The 16,323-nt window shown below is 42.8% G+C and overlaps 2 protein-coding genes across 3 annotated transcripts; both read right to left on the reverse strand.

Moving 5' to 3' along the window:
- Positions 1-2,135: 2,135 nt before the first annotated feature.
- On the reverse strand, positions 2,136-3,782 carry LOC116503388 (zinc finger protein 501-like). The gene has a single exon (XM_032209781.1). The coding sequence runs from the start codon at positions 3,531-3,533 to the stop codon at positions 2,292-2,294; it is 1,242 nt and encodes a 413-aa protein (XP_032065672.1). The 5' UTR covers positions 3,534-3,782; the 3' UTR covers positions 2,136-2,291.
- A 93-nt stretch (positions 3,783-3,875) lies between these two features.
- Positions 3,876-15,964, reverse strand: LOC116503331 (zinc finger MYM-type protein 1-like). 2 transcript variants are annotated; one of them, XM_032209680.1, is made up of 8 exons: positions 15,876-15,964; positions 14,628-15,194; positions 14,065-14,164; positions 13,894-13,937; positions 10,511-10,640; positions 8,719-8,997; positions 4,592-6,728; positions 3,876-3,955 (listed from the first exon to the last, which is right to left on the reverse strand). In XM_032209680.1, the coding sequence occupies exons 2-7, from the start codon at positions 15,030-15,032 to the stop codon at positions 4,594-4,596; spliced, it is 3,093 nt and encodes a 1,030-aa protein (XP_032065571.1). In that variant the 5' UTR covers positions 15,033-15,194; positions 15,876-15,964; the 3' UTR covers positions 3,876-3,955; positions 4,592-4,593. The 2 variants fall into 2 exon arrangements, with proteins under 2 accessions (XP_032065571.1, XP_032065573.1); XM_032209682.1 differs by lacking the exons at positions 13,894-13,937; positions 14,065-14,164; positions 14,628-15,194; positions 15,876-15,964 and adding an exon at positions 12,311-12,433.
- Between the last annotated feature and the right edge of the window lie 359 nt (positions 15,965-16,323).

A 16,323-nucleotide genomic window follows, 5' to 3' on the forward strand; every position in this document is an offset into this window, starting at 1 on the left:
CAGTTGGGCCTCTGGGTCAGCCTGCATTCCGGCCAGCCTCTTGGCTGCCTCTTCTGAAGGGGGTTGACTCATCTCCTCCTTTGCAGACTGAAGCGAAGGACCAGACAAAGTCCTTCTGCTCATTCCAGGTTCAAGGAGGGAACTGGGGTGCTGCTTTCCAGCCTTTCCCCAACGACCACAAAAGGAGGTCTTCCCTCAGAAAAGATGGGAGACCTTGCATGGACAGAGAGGTGCAAGCGGGTCTAAGACGCAGCATTTGCACCGTGTGCTTGATTAGACCAGCGTTTGTCAAAGTTGGCTATTTTTAAAGCCCGGGAGGTGACGTCTTAAACTGGCCAAGTTTGACAAAGCCTACTTTAGGCTAAGAATTGGGAAAGGTGTTTCTCAGAGTTGCATGAATCAGGAGATTGTGTTAAGCTATCCACGTTCATTCATTCGAGTATTAGCACAATAGGTACCGGATGGTGATTTATTAATTTTGGAGCTTCTGAAGTTACCATGGGGAATTTGGGAGGTGACTAGAAGCTCAAATGTTGATTTATTTACTTAGGCATTCGATTTATACAGCCCTCTCAATTGCCATTTGTAACCGGATACATTTAAAGGATGGTTCTTAACTCTCTGTATGGCCATAGAAATCATTAGAATAACTAACTTGGAAATAGACAAATTTTAAATGTACTTCTGTGGTATTTTGAGTCAGGGTAGTAGAGACAGAATAGTAGAATAACAGAAGGGGCATTGGAGGTCTTCTAGTCCAACCCCCTGCTATGGCAGGAAATCCTGTATCAGGGGTCTCCAACCCTCAGTCCGTGGACCAGCACTGGTCTGCAGCATGCCAAAAATCGATCTGAGGAAACAAGCAAAATCCCATCTGCGGGATGCAGGCAGCATATGAAACCATGCCCCCTCCGATCCATGGAAAAACCTCTCTCAATGGAACCAGTCCCTGGTACCTAAAAGGTTGGGGGCTGCTGCCCTATACCATTTCAAACCAATGGTTGTCCAGTCTCTTCTTGAAAATCTTCAGTGATGGAGCATCCAATAACTTTTGGAGGCAATTTGTTCCACAGGTTAATTGTTCTGTCAGAAAATTCCCCCTTAGTTCTAGGTTGGATCTCTCCTTGATTATTTTTTCTTCTTCTTGCAGCCATTTTGATATAGGACATCTTTGGTCATTGAGAGGAATTACCAAAGTTGTTGTGAAAGCCTTGCTATGAAAGTAATCTGGATTAAAAATTAGAAACATCAATAAAGCCAGATCAACTTAATATCAAAACCTTTTTGGAATCTTCTGGGAAAAAACATTTTTCAACTTACAAGCTCTAAATCAGTGATGGCTAACCTTTTTGCCATTGTGTGTCAAAAGCAAGGGAAGCATGGGGAGGTTAGTCATGTGTGTGCGTGCCCACACCCACAATACTATGTGCCCTTCTCCTCTTTTGGCACACGATGGCACGGCAGACCTGTTTTTCGCCCTCCCCAGGCTCCAGAGGCTTTCTAGGAGCCTGGGGAGGGCGAAAATGGCTTCCCCGCCCCCCACCCACCCAGAGGCCCTCCAGAGGTCGGAAACGGCTCGTTTTCTGACTTCCGGGTTGCCCGTAAAGTTGTTTTCTCCCTCCAGAGGCTTCAGGGAAGCCACCTGAAGCCTCCAGAGGGAGAAATATGGCTCAATGCTCAATTCTTTTATGGGCTGTAAGATGACTCTTCTGAGTAAAGGCCTTTCCACACTCCATGCATTTATGTGGTTTCTCTCCTGTGTGGATCATCTTATGAGAAGTAAGATTATTGCTCCGATCAAAGATCTTTCCACACTCCATGCATTTATATAGTCCCCCCACCCCGGTGTGAATCCTTTTATGGTAAAAAAGACCATCCCACGACCGTAAGCCTCTTCCACAATACACACATTTATATGGCATCTGTCCTGTGTGGCTAGCTAATGAGAACTAAATAGCTTGAGATAGATCTATACTAGTCTCCCTTTATTTATTTGTCGGCACAAATGCACATACAGTGGGGCAAAAAAGTATTTAGTCAGCCACCAATTGTGCAAGTTCTCCCACTTAAAAAGATGAGAGAGGCCTGTAATTGACATCATAGGTAGACCTCAACTATGAGAGACAAAATGAGAAAGCAAAGCCAGACAATCACATTGTCTGATTTGGAAAGAATTTTTTTGCAAATTATGGTGGAAAATAAGGCTTATATAAGGCTTTTCTACTGTATGGATCCTTTTATGTAACATCAGTGATCAATTTTTGTAGAAACCCTTTCCACATTCCACAAAATTATATGGCATGTCCTGTGTGAATCCTTTTATGAGAAGTAAGACAATCACTCCGACTGAATCTCTTTCCACACTCCAAACATTTATATGGCTTCTCCCCAGTGTGGATTCTTTTATGGGAAATAAGCCCACTGGTCTGAGCAAAGGTCTTTCCACACTCCGTGCATTTATATGGCTTCTCCCCTGTGTGGACCTTGTTATGGATGGTAAGATCACAATTCCTCCGAAAGCCCTTTCCACATTGCACACATATAAATGCCTTCTGGCTTGTGTGGATCATTTCATGGTGTATAAGGGAACGTTTTGTTTTCAGCCACTTTCCACATTCCTTGCAACTATATGGCTTTTCACCTGTGTGGATCTTTTTATGGGAAATAAGACTACTGCTATGAGCAAAGTCCTTTCCACACTCTGCACATTTATATGGCTTCTCCCCGATGTGGATCCTTTTATGGGAAGTAAGATTGTAGCTCTGAGCAAAGGTCTTTCCACACTCTGCGCATTTGTAGGGCTTCTCCCCTGTGTGGATCCTTTTATGGGTGGTAAGTTTACTCTTTTGAATAAAGGCCTTCCCACACTCCATGCATTCATATGGCTTCTTCCCTGTATGGATCTTGTGATGGAAAGTGAGATAATTCTTCGCAGCAAAACTCTCTCCACACTCCATGCATTTATATGGTCTCTCCCCTGTGTGGGTCCTTTTATGGTTCACAAACTTACTCCTGTAAGCAAAGGCTTTCCCACACTCCATGCATTCATGGCTTCTCCCCTGTATGGATCTTGTGATGGTAAATGAGATAATTCCTTGCAGCAAAAGTCTGTCCACACTCCATGCATTTATAGGGCTTCTCCCCTGTGTGGATCCTTTTATGGATGGTAAGACTATAGTTCCTGTGAAAGCCTTTTCCACACTGCACACAGTTAAATGCCTTCTGTTGATCATTTCATGGAGAATAAGGGAACAATTTGTATTCGGCCACTTTTGAATCTCCTTACAATTATGTGGCTTCTCTATGTGACTCCTAATATGTTTAGTAAGTTGACTTCTATGAGCAAAGATCTTTCCACACATAGTGCTTTTATATGGCTTCTTCCCTTGGTGGATATTTTTATGGTAAAAAAGACCACCATTAGAACTAAAGCTCTTTCCACATTCCATGCATTTATATGTTTTCTTCATTGTATGAGTCATTTTATGTATAGTAAGATCACAACTGGTACGAAAGCTTTTTCCACATTTCATATATTTATATGGCTTCTGTCCTGCATGGGACTTTTTATGAAAAGTAAGATGATTGCTTCTTCTGAAGCTTTTTCCACATTCCTCACATTCATAAGACTTCTCTTCTATGTGGATTTCCTTTGGAGATATAAGGGATCTATTTCCAGGCAAAAGATTTAAAGTCCCATTGTATTGGATTGAAAATGTAAGTTAGCTTTGATTAGTTCCACACTTTTCCAAACATTTCTTTATATTCCCTTGTTGGGGAAGCAACTCTTGCACTGAAGCATCAATAGAAGATGAGCTTTCCTGGTTCCAGTTATTTAACTGGTTTCTTTCGTGTCTTCCTACAGCCTTTTGAACTGCAGACTTCTCCATTCTATCTCCAGCATTGATCACTTGGAACAGTTCACAGGAATCTTGATTCTCCTGCACATTATTACCTTCAGAAGAAAAGAAAAATGGCTAGTGAAAAACATCAAACCGTAGGAAGTCATATGAATTTTTGTGACATTCCAACATATTTCACGTTTGCATGCTTACAATGACATGGTATAGAAATTTCAATTTCTATATTCATAAGCTAGAGAAACTTTGGAAATATCTAGAAAATCTCTCTCTACAATTTATCATACATATTAGCTCTCACTTAAGCAATAATCAGAGGAAACATCCAAGGAGGTAGTAGGAGATAGCCTAACATTTATTAGAGTCAATTCATTTCAGCAGAGATCTGTAAGAGCTAAAACAATTTTGAAACAAATCCTTTTTTTCTATTCAAACTGCCTTCTCTTTGCTATTCATTTTCTTTTGCCAAAATCATATAGCCGCAAAGAAAAAACTCAGGAATACTTCTATTCACTCTCAACCAGTGACGTGCGGTGAGGTTTATGGCTGGTGAGGCACTGATGTCATCACTATCAGATTTACAAACATTAAAATCCTACAAATGATCCAACATTTAATTGGCAGCAGTTAAAGGGTTATGTTTAAGGTCTCATATCAGCATTCTTTACACATACTGTAGCATACAAAGAAAGCACATTTAATTGAAAAAAGGAAGTTATTATGGATCTTACCATTACTTATAAATGAAGTCCATCCGCCGCTCCTTCTGAACAAAAGCATCTATGACTTGCTGGTAGAATTTTTCCTTATCTTCTTTTAATTTTAAAAGTCTCTCTGTCTCAATGGCGATCACGGCCAGGGAAGAATGTCGTTCTTGATTAGTCTTGTTCCGATTGTATGTTTTTAGTCTCTTCAGTGCTGAGAATGACTGCCCCACTGATACTGTCATAGCTGGAACAGTGAGCACAAGCTGGAGCAACTTTGTAGCCTGAGGAACAGTCTGAATGAGATCTTTCTGGGCCAAAAAGCTAAGAAGCTGTGCAGGAGATTTACATGTATCCCTGATCACTTTTGAGCTGTACAGTCCAACGAGATCCGCCTTCAGTTTCACAAAGTCAAAAAATCTGGCATATTTTGAAAGGCTCTGCAGTTTCGTGTCATCAAAACGTCGGGACATTTCACTAAATTTTGCGCAATCCACCAAACCAAGGAAAGTCAACTCACCAAAATGATCAAACCTAGCCTGCATTTGATGGCTTATGTTCTCCAAAATGTTATAAAACACTCGTTTTTGTTCAGATATAACCGTCTCTCTACATCCAGTCCCTGTCAGACCAAGTGAGCTGCATTTCTTCTCAAATCGGTCATATAAACTGTTGAACTCCAGTTTCATGCGCTCAAGAGCTGTAAAGGTGTCGCGGATACGTGCAAGACAATATTCGATGTCCATCACCTGGTTTTGCAGTACTCTAAAAAGTGTGTCAGTTTCATTGAAAATGTCCTCATATGCCATAAGGAGAAAGCATGTTGATGGTTTTGACAGCCACCGATCGTATTCTGCTGCCATCATTAGTGTGTCATTGTCCCAGTTGTCAGGATTTTCTAGAATGACATGAAATAATGTGCGCAGATCATTTTGGTGCATGCTTATTGTCTGCACCAGCCTAGAGGTAGAACTCCATCTTGTGGGTGCTGCTCTGGGTAAACGGCGCTTAACAACATCATCCAGCAAGTGAGTGCGCTTTGTGGACTTGCTGAAAAATGACGCTAGCCCCTCAGCTGTTTTAAAAAATGTGCGACACTCCGGCATGCACTTTGCTGAATTGAAAAGCACCAAGTTCAGCTTGTGTGCATAACAGTGTGTGAACATGGCTTCGGGCACTTTTTCTTTTATTTTAGCTTGCACGCCATTTAGTTCTGATGTCATTACAGCAGCCCCATCATAGGTTTGAGCTACAAGCTTTCCAATACAGTGATACTTCTCCAACACTCTCAGGATATACTCAGCAATTGCGGGAGCGCGTCTGTCCTCCCTCACATCATCAAATCCCAAAAACGCCTCCTTCACCTCACAATTGGCATCAGTCATAGCCACATACCGCAGTATGACAGAAATCTGAGCTTGGTTTGTGACATCTGTGGTCTCGTCTACTTCTACAGCAACAAATGGAGTTGCACTGATCTCTTTTTTAATGTCATTTCTAATGACATCATTGACTGCTTCAATTAAATCATTCTGTATTCTGTTTGACAAGCCGGAAAATACAGTGGATGTTTTCAAATGTTTAGCTAGCCTGTCATCTTTCTCAGCAAAACCATGTAAGAGTTCAACAAAGTTTCCACGATTCGTAGAGTCTGTACTTTCATCATTTCCATGAAATGCCAGCTGTTGTTTGGCGAGGAAGCAGGTGACATCGATGAGATCTTTTAAAATCTCTCGGTTTTCCTTTACCTTAGCATTGTGGGTGTTGATGTTGAGTCTGCGTTGTTCATCTAAAGCTATGTCTATCCTGGGCACGCTGAACGTTTTTAGTGAGATCTGACTATGTATGTGGGTGGTCGACTGCTCATGTTTGATGAGGCTTCTTTGCAAATTCTTCAGGTCACAATATCCCATCTGAGTCCAGACATTGCCGCAAGTTGAGAAAAGAAGGCAGGGAAAGCAGAAAAGGCGGTTTCTTACTGAACATCCACACAGCCAGTCTTTTCGTGTATACCACTCCGTTTGGAAAGAGCGGGTTTTCTGATTATGCCTCTGAAGCAGGCCCTTTAGCTTCGGCGTTGGTCTTCCTTTAATTATTACCTCCTTCTTTGATTGATAGTCCAGTTTAGAAAACTTTTTTAGTTTAGAAATGTAATCCTCCATTTCTGAAAGTGAAAAAGATAGGGAAGAAAAAATGAATGACTGCACTTGACTTTTTAACTCTCATACAGAATCACCAAGAGATTAGTTTCTGGCATTGTCTGCATGGATGGAGATCCACATGGATCTTCAAAAGTTCAGTACTTTCCCTGGTGGAATCACAAGGCGACAGCAGGTGACACAAAGATTCCACAATTGTGCCGGCATTACCCAAGATCCGGAGGAACAGAAGCATTTTACATTTACAAAATATAACAAAGACATTTCAGTACTTCAACAGCATACAGGTAGTCCTCAACTTACAACTGTTCATTTAGTGACTATTCAAAGTTACACCACTGAAAAAGTGACTTAAGACAGTTTTTCACTTATGACCATTGCAGCATCCCCATGGTCACATGATCAAAATTCAGATGCTTGGCAGCTGGTTCATATTTATGATGGTTGCAGGGTCCTGGAGTCATGTGATCACATTGTGCGACCATCTGACACTTTGCAACCTTTTGACAGTAGACAAGCAAAGTCAATTGTGGAAGCCAGATTCACTTAACAACCATGTTAGTAATTTAACATCTGCAGTGATTCACTTAACAACTGCAACAAGAACAGTCGTAGAGTGGGGCAAAATTCATGTAATTGTCTTACTGTGCAAAATAAAATTTTAGGTTCAATTGTGGTCATAGGTTCGGGACTACCTGTCTCCTATTGAAACACAACAAATGATCATCATGAAGGGAGAACTGTGACATCTTTGATCTCTTTGCAATTGCATAGAAAATGGTGACAATTAATATTCTACTTCAGTTCTACTTGGAAATGAACAGCTATCAGTAATAAAGTTTAGCAGGGAATGGCATACACTATTGAAAACATATCGTCCCCTACAGCCCTGGGTAGAAGTTTTGGAATGTATTTAAGGCAAGTTAAATATTAATAATTAATTTAATATGTTTTGCCTGCATTGGATGTTTGTATAAGCCGTTGAATAAGGAACATTTCTAATACAGACGTATTTATGTTGACCTGCAAAAGTTGCTTCAGGTGAGGTTTTCTGCATATTTAATTCGGAATGGAGGAAGAGGAAATGAAAGGCAAGGGGGGAGGAGGAATTCCTACTCTTTCCCCCAATGTATCCCTCAGCAGCAGTATGCTTAAAGTTAAAGCCCTCAATGGCAGGTAGGGGTGAGTAGAAATTAGAAAACAATGAAGAATAAACATGTTCCTCCTGGAGCTTGAGGTGGGGGGAGGGAGCAGCCATCCCCATATGTTACCAAAGGAACCTCAGGTGGTTAAAAGGGAATAAGCATGGCCTTAGCTCAGGAGAAATGACTGGATTCTACTATTAGCTCACCTCGGATAATAAAAAGCACTATTGCCAATTTGCATCCACGCTCCAGAAGGGGGTGGTGGTGGGCAACTTCCAACAAAGCGCAGTAACCGGAGAAAAGCAGCGAGGGGCGAGGAAGCTTGTCGGGGAGAGCCACGTGCTGTTTTCGCCTTAGATTCCTCTCCTCTCGTCGCACACCTTTCCTCCTGGGCTCTCTCCTGGCAACTTCACCAGCTGCTTTTTTTCCCTTCGCCTTCCAGCCCACCAAGAAGCGCCCGATCTGAGCCGCAGCTGCCAATCGATCATTTGCAGCTTGGCCCGGATCACGGGGGAAAGCTCGCAAGGGAAAGCACTTTCGGTGGCAGAGCTCAGGCATTCTCTCCTCTCCCCCGACACGCCACTGACTAAAGCACTTTCTTTCGCCCGCCTGAGCCTAAAGTACTTTCTTTTGCCCGCGGCAGAGCTTAGGCGGGTGAAAGAAAGTGTTTTAGTCAGTGGGGTGTCGCGGGAGAGGAAAGAATGGCTGAGCATTCTCTCCTCTCCCCCAACACCCCACTGACTAAAGCACTTTCTTTCGCCTGCCTGAGTTCTGCAGCGAGGGGACCTATTTCCATGAGAAAGAATGAATGTCTAGTTGTAATCTTTTCCATTGTCTGTGAATATATTACCTGCTCCATTAGTTTGGTATGGATAGCGTCCATTTGCATCTAATTGGTCTTTGATTTGCTTCACACTTTCCCCAAAATATTCCTTTATTTTCCCTTGTTGGACCACAAAGTCTTGCACTGGAGCATCAACGGAAGAGGAGCTTTCCTGATTCCAATTGTCAGGCTGGTTTTTCTCACATCTTTCCACTTCTATTCCAACTGCAGTTGTCTCCATTCTCTCTTCACCAGTTATCCCTTGTAATGGTTCATAGGAATCTTTATTCTCCTGCCCATCATCGCCTTTAAAAAAATGGAAAAATGAAAATGACATCAAAGTTATGGTAAGGATCAAACTATAGGAAGTACTATGAATTTCCCTCTGAATTCAGGTCAAATTCCAATACGTTACATGTTTGAACGCTTACAGTGGCATGGTACAGAAATGATAATTTCTAAATAATATTTAACACAGCACAGTACTTAAGCAAAACGGTTCAATTGAGATCTGCATATGTGGGACTGATTGGAGTAAATTGCAGGGGTGACACCAACATATAATTTTATCATATATCTATATCCTAAATATTGTATTCTACTCCAATTTTATTTTAGACTGTATTTTATTCCAATTTCATTTTAAATCATATTTTATTCCAATTGCATTTTAAATTGCTTTTATCAAATTTTTAATAATAATTTGTTTCTGGAACTTTGCCCTTTGATATGGCCCAAGGGCTAATCAATAAAGACTCACATAAAGGGCATGAGTTATAAAAGCTATTAAAAGTTCTAAAACATCCTGTTTTGCCACTAATCACCAATATTGCAAACATCCTTTTTTATTTAGAATTATTCTGATTTGAGTTAGGGGAGAATCAGGGGAAATGAAATGTCCGAGAAGGAATTAGGAGAAAACTGAACATTTATTCAAGGTGCCAATTCCAGGAAAGACCTGTAACAACAAACGTATTTTTCAGAGTATAAGACACATCTTTTTACCTCAAAAAAGAGACTGAAAATCTGGGTGTCTTATATACTGAATACAGCATTTTTTGCCTGCCAAAACTCCACCCCCTTCACCAAAATGACTGTAGGAAGCTTTTAGAGAGCTCTTGGGGGCTGTGGAGGGCAGAAATGAGCAAAAATTGCCCCCCCCCAGTCCCCAGGAGCACTCTAAAAGCTCCCTAAAGGCTATTTATGCCTTTGGGGGGGGGGGAGACGTGCCTGTTTTCCATTTTTGGGAGGGTTGCAAAGTGCAAGGTTTTACCTCTTCAAAACCTTGCTGCATCTTATACTCCGAAAAATACAGTAAGTAAATTTTGAAACATCTTTTTCTTCCCATACAAATTATCTTTCCTTTATTAATCATTTTCTTCCACCAAAACTATATGTTTGCAGGGGAGGAAATCAAGAGTTCTTCTATTAAGTCTCAAAAACATGTTTGCAATTGGAAAATGGCACTATTTAGCCCAGAGATGGCAAAAAAATTCGACTCGGCATGTCAAACGTTTAAAAGATGCTTAACTTAGCTGGCATCACACACATACATGAAACAAAAGATAAACAATTCTCTATCTTTCCCCCATCCAGACCACCCTGAACAGTGGCCCTCAGCAGTAGAGCCAAGACTGGGCTTGAGGTAGGTTTCTGGGAATCAACCAGAGCTCTAAGACCACCGCTTCCACTCAAACAGGCTGCCTTGCATTTTTCTACAAGGTGCAGAACAGCACGATTGCCCCGCAGCACAACTGATGGGCATCTGATTACAGAATGACTTCCTAAGCAATTTGACTGCAGGGTAGCAAGTCCTTACTGAGAGAGGCCACGTTCCTATGATTTTCCCGCATGACTTCCCAATACAGCGCTTTTTGGTCAGGATCCAGCTGAGACCACTCCTCCTCCGAGAAATACACAGCCACCTCCTCATAGGCCACGGAACCTTCCTGAATATGGGAAAAAGGAACAGAACAAGACTAGGACGATTTGCAAGGTCTGCTCCATCGTTCACAAATTCCCAAGCCAAAGATATGCACTAACTTACATGGCTGTGTTTGGTAGGATTCTGAGGCTTAGCTGAAAAAATTTATGAAGCCAAAAACTCTTGCCTAAAGAAATATTTTAGCCATGTTTGTCAACTTCATTTATTCTTCAGTACTTTCAGTGCCATCCAGTGATATTAACCCACTGCATATTGATTGATCCATCATCTACCTTTTAGCTGCTTCCCTACCATCTCTTCATTTAGAGTTCACTCATTCGCTCACAGTTGGATTGCAAACATGGTGCAAGTCCTATGCAGATGCCCATGGAACTGACTCGCCTAGTTATCTGAGAACAGTTTGATTCTGTTGGGTCTGAGGAAGGGTTCTGTAGAATGCAAATGCCATTACCTGTGTGTTAGATCCATGCCCTATTACAATACAATACAATAGCAGAGTTGGAAGGGAACTTGGAGGTCTTCTAGTCCAACCCCCTGCCTAGGCAGGAAACCCTATACCGTTTCAGACAAATGGCTATCCAACATCTTCTTAAAGACTTCCAGTGTTAAGCATTCACAACTTCTGGAGGCAACTTCTGTTCCATTGATCAATTGTTCTAACTGTCAGGAAATTTCTCCTCAATTCTAAGTTGCTTCTCTCCTTGATTAGTTTCCATCCATTGCTCCTTGTTCTGCCCTCATGTGCCGTGGAGAATAGCTTAGCAATAGCAATAGCAGTTAGACTTATATACCGCTTCATAGGGCTTTCAGCCCTCTCTAAGCAGTTTACAGAGTCAGCATATCGCCCCCACAGTCTGGGTCCTCATTTCACCCACCTCGGAAGGATGGAAGGCTGAGTCAACCTTGAGCCGGTGAGATTAGAACCGCTGAACTGCAGATAACAGTCAGCTGAAGTGGCCTGCAGTATTGCACCCTAACCATTGCGCCACCTCGGCTGTTAGAGGGAGCTTGACTCTCTCTTCTTTGTGGCAACCCCTGAGATATTGGAACACTGCTATCATGTCTCCCCTAGTCCTTGTTTTCATTAAACCAGACATACCCAGTTCCTGCAACTGTTCGTCATATGTTTTAGCCTCCAGTCCCCTAATCCTCTTTGTTGCTCTTCTCTGCTCTCTTTCTAGAATCTCCACATCTTTTCTACATTGTGGCGACCAAAACTGAATGCAGTATTCCAAGTGTGGTCTTACCAAGGCATTATAATATTGGCTGGGAAAGGCCCCATAGGAGGTGATATGTGGGTGGGTCCAAACAATCATAGTGTCATCCTTTGCAGGTGTTCCTGCTCCTTTTAAAGAGGCCCTGCTAGGTCCTCTACTCAAGAAGTAATTGCTGGATCCCACCATGAGCACCTTGAAGGATGGATCCTCTAAACCAGTGGTTCTCAACAGTTCCTCATGTTGTGGAGACGCCCAACCATAAAATTGGTGTCTCGGTTCCTAAGACCATCGAAAATATGTGTTTTCCGATGGTCTTAGTCGACCCATGTGAAAGGGTCGTTCGACCCACTAAGGGGTCCCGACTCATAGGTTGAGAACCACTGCTCTAAACCTTTTCAGTCTGGTTTCAGTAGGTCCCCCCCCCCCCCCCCGGTGTGGTTCTGGGATTTTTGCTCACCGTTCTTGTGCTCATTTTGACTGCACAGGGTGAGATCTTGCGCGGAGCCTCAGATCGAGGGAGATTATCAGTGGTCTTGTATGTCTTCCATTTTCTAATTATTGTTCCCACAGTTGATTTCTTCATACCAAGCTGCTTGCCTATTGCAGATTCAATCTTCCCAGCTTGATGCAGGTCTACAATTTTGTTTCTGGTGTCCTTCGACAGATCCCTGGTCTTCACCATAGTGGAGTTTGGAGTGTGACTGTTTGAGGTTGTGGACAGGTGTCTTTTATACTGCTAACAAGTTCAAACAGGTGCCACTAATACAGGTAATGAGTGGAGGACAGAGGAGCCTCTTAAAAAGAAGAAGTTACAGGTCTGTGAGAGCCAGAAATCTTGCTTGTTTGTAGGTGACCAAATACTTATTTTCCACCATAATTTGCAAAAAAAAAATTCTTTCCAAATCAGACAATGTGATCGTCTGGATTTGTTTTCTCATTTCGTCTCTCATAGTTGAGGTCTACCTATGATGTCAATTACAGGCCTCTCTCATCTTTTTAAGTGGGAGAACTTACACAATTGCTGGCTGACTAAATACTTTTTTGCCCCACTGTATCTCCATGCTGCTGAAGCGAGTGAGGCAGTGGACATCCTCTTGTTGTGCCTGGAGGCTGTTGGGGGTTTGGATGAGGAACAACAGACTTCAACAGAACCCGGGTAAGATAGAATGGGCCCCTCTGCATCACCTCTAGTCCTAGATGGGGTTGTACTACCCCAGACAGATCCGGTGTATAACTTGGGGTTCGGTTTGGTCACACGGCTCCTACTTAAAGGGAAAGTGGCAGCTGTGGCCAGGAGGGCTTTTGACCACCTACAGGTTTTATGCCAGTTATGTCCCTTACTCGACAGAAAATGGAGAAAATTAACCAGGAAGGGCAATTCTCAGCATTTGCAAATCTACCTAGTTTGGTTTCCAACTCCAAGTACAAATCTCAGAATTACAAATTACTTGGTGGGCCCAAAGTGCCTTGATTGTATACTATTTCAGAACCATTTTAACTTCAAGTCTATTCTATATTGTTCCCTTCATTGGATTTTAATTATCTGCCTTTTCATGTAATGGGTTGATTTTTCTTATCACTAGTTGTACTTAAAGCTTTATAAAAGTGGTAAAATCCCAATGTGATTATTTCTTTTTTTTTTTAATCAACCTTGTACAATTCAGTCAAAAATTACAAAAAGAACCCGTCTCTTTTTAGCACTTGCTGCCACTGTTGTTTATTCATATTTATTGAAGGAGTTTTTCAATAGTTAATTATTATAAACTCATTGTAGCAACAATATTCAAAATGAATTATCAACTTTTAAAAAAACAACATTTCTTAAACAGAATCTGACAATGGAAATAACAATCCACTGTGCCCCAACAACAGTTTTCAGAGAAAGATAAGCTAGCTGAGAGCAACTTGATTATGCTATTCCCATTTCCACATTGCTCAAGAAAATAACCCAGCCCAAACTGAAAGAAAATGGAAGTAGAGAGTGGGCTTCCTGAAGGAAAGGGAGAATACAAATCTAACAAACTAATTTCCCCCACTTACTTGATTTGGGTGTCCAACCATTCCTTCATCTCCACTACGAAGACCTGTTGGGAATACAGAAGTTTAAAACATATAATTAGCAAATTAGGAGGATGTATTCTACAAAAGAGAAGATGTGGAGAAGATGAGATAGCTGAGATTTCTCTCAGGAATGTGGGGACCTTTGATTACCTCCTGAGGTGTCCTGACTTGGATCTTCCTGAGAGAACCTTCGGAAAAACCGCTCTGGAGAGAGATTTCTTAGATTCTTCCTTTCCTCAAGATCCATGATCTCCACAATGGATTAAAAATATGAGGCAGGATTAATAAAAGAACAATTAATGGATATCATACAATATCAACTAAATTCTTGTACTCTGAACACATTGTCCGAACCCCAAACATCCATCAGTGACAGAAGGTGAGAAAGGAAACATTTCTAATCTACAATAAATAATGGCACAATGTCCTACAAGAATTGGTGTGACATCTCCACATATTATGAATGTTAGAGAAATCTGGAAAAGAGGGATGAAGAATTCAAACACATTATTCCTTTCAAATTCTTTCTGGACTTCCAAGAAAAAGTTCCCTCTCCTGAAACTCAAATTGCTCCTTCTCCTCTGCCTGGCTCAGGAGGATTTAATCTGACATCTCCATGTATTATGAGTGCCAAAGTAGTCTGGGAAAGAGGATTGAAGAATTCAAACACATTTCTTATTCCTTTCTGAGCTTCCTAGATGAAAACGTCTCACTTGCAACTCGTCCTGCTCCTGCTCCTCCACCTGGCTCACGAGGCCTTCCACCAGGGACACCGCCTGGGAGCTGGTCTCTGCTCCACACTCCCGCACCCAGCTCTCCATCTCTGGGGGCAGAAGGGCTAAGAACTGCTCCAGAACAACCATGTCCAGCATCTGCATTTTGGTGTGATTTTCCTTTTTCAGCCATTGCCTAGAAAATGCATGGAGTTGACTAAAAAGTCTCCGAGGACCCTCAGCCTCTTGGATGCTCCTGGAGTTGCAGGGCTGAATTTCTGAATGGATGGTTTCCTCCTCCAGGATCTTCTGCCCAGTTTTTGCCCAGATCTCCCCACAGCTTCCATTCTGAACAGCAGAAGGGTCTTTTTCAGTTGCCTCACTTGCTAAAAGTTGTGTCTCCATTCTGTCTCTGTCTCCAGAGTAACTCCAAGAAATGTTTTAGATCTCAAAAAGCCTTTTCATCCAGAGGATGGTTTCTGTTTCCACCGGAGTGATTTTAGTTCACTTTAGCGGAGATACTTTGGCTGTATGTGAAGACGTACAAATGGCTTCCACTTCGTGTATCTGTGATGGAAAAGAACATATATTTCAAGAATTAGAAAATATGGATTTAACCACTGAACACCACCACTCATCTGATGGAAGGAAGTATTTTTCAGAGCTGGCATAGGGGTTGACGTTGCTTTGCGATGAGTCGTGTGAGCGTGTGAGTATGTTAAACTGGAGTATTTTATATTTTTACTTACAAGAAAGGTCTTCCTTTTTAAAACCTAGATCTACATTTACCTGCAGGTAGGGTTCACTGCCAAAACCAAAACAGGCAAACACTTCAGTTCACGTCAAATGAAATGCCAGGAAATCACCCCAACTCTGTTAATCTGTTATCTGACCCTGGTTGAGGATGCCCCCTTTCCCTTCTTCAGAGTGGCCTTTGGAGAGCCCAGTCTCCCTCTGACAGCTGGCAGGTTCACACAATCTTGCCTCGTTGGACCTCCGCAAGGCCGACCCTCCCCCCCCCCACTCGGGCTCTTCCCCGGACACGGGGCTGGAAGGGACCCACGGATCCCCGCGGCATTCCTGGGGATCCCCGGTTTCTGTCCTGCTCCTCCGAAGCTCCGCTTCCCCCTGCATGGAGAGGGCGGCTGGAGAGCATGGGACCGAGGGTTGAAGCCGAAGGGGGGTCGGCCGCGGGTCTCTCTCCCCCTCATCCGCCTCCCTTTGCACGGGAAAAGCAACCCCCCTCACCCGGGGTACGCCGGGATCTCCCCCCGCCAGACTCTCCCGCAGCCTCCCCGCCACAAAGCTTAAGGAGAGCGAGTGCGCCATCCTAGAGCGGCAAGGGTTTGTAATGTCACGCCTCCTCTGGAGAGCCAGCTATGACGTTCACCCTCCAGTCCACCAATCGGGAAGCGCCTTCCTTTTGCAGAGAGCGCCCCCTGGAGGATTCTGCGCAATGTGACAGGGACCCTGCAAGGGCGGGAAGGAGGGGAGCACCTTGAGGGGAGGGGGAGGGCAGGGATGATGGGCGTCGGAGTAACAGTAAAGCGACTTCTAGTTGGTTGTCTGTCAGAGAAAAGCAGCGGCGCCTCCTGAGGGAGGGAAATTTTTCCTCTCAGGAAAATAGATATTTCTGTAGGTTTTTATTTCTTTAGTTCAATATAAAGAGCTGCCCTTCTCAAATTCCCAGCTCTGG

This window comes from Thamnophis elegans, chromosome 2, assembly GCF_009769535.1.
Source record: "Thamnophis elegans isolate rThaEle1 chromosome 2, rThaEle1.pri, whole genome shotgun sequence".
In the NCBI taxonomy this organism is placed as follows: domain Eukaryota; kingdom Metazoa; phylum Chordata; class Lepidosauria; order Squamata; family Colubridae; genus Thamnophis; species Thamnophis elegans.

Coding starts and splice junctions, on each gene's coding strand:
- LOC116503388 (XM_032209781.1), bottom strand. CDS start 3,533: ATGAAATGTGGAAAAAGCTTTCGTACCAGTTGTGATCTTACTATACAT.
- LOC116503331 (XM_032209680.1), bottom strand. CDS start 15,032: ATGGAGACACAACTTTTAGCAAGTGAGGCAACTGAAAAAGACCCTTCT. Junction 13,938..14,064: donor AAGTCAGGACACCTCAGGAG/GTAATCAAAGGT, acceptor TATTCCCAACAG/GTCTTCGTAGTGGAGATGAA. Junction 6,729..8,718: donor ATACCAAACTAATGGAGCAG/GTAATATATTCA, acceptor TTTCACTTTCAG/AAATGGAGGATTACATTTCT.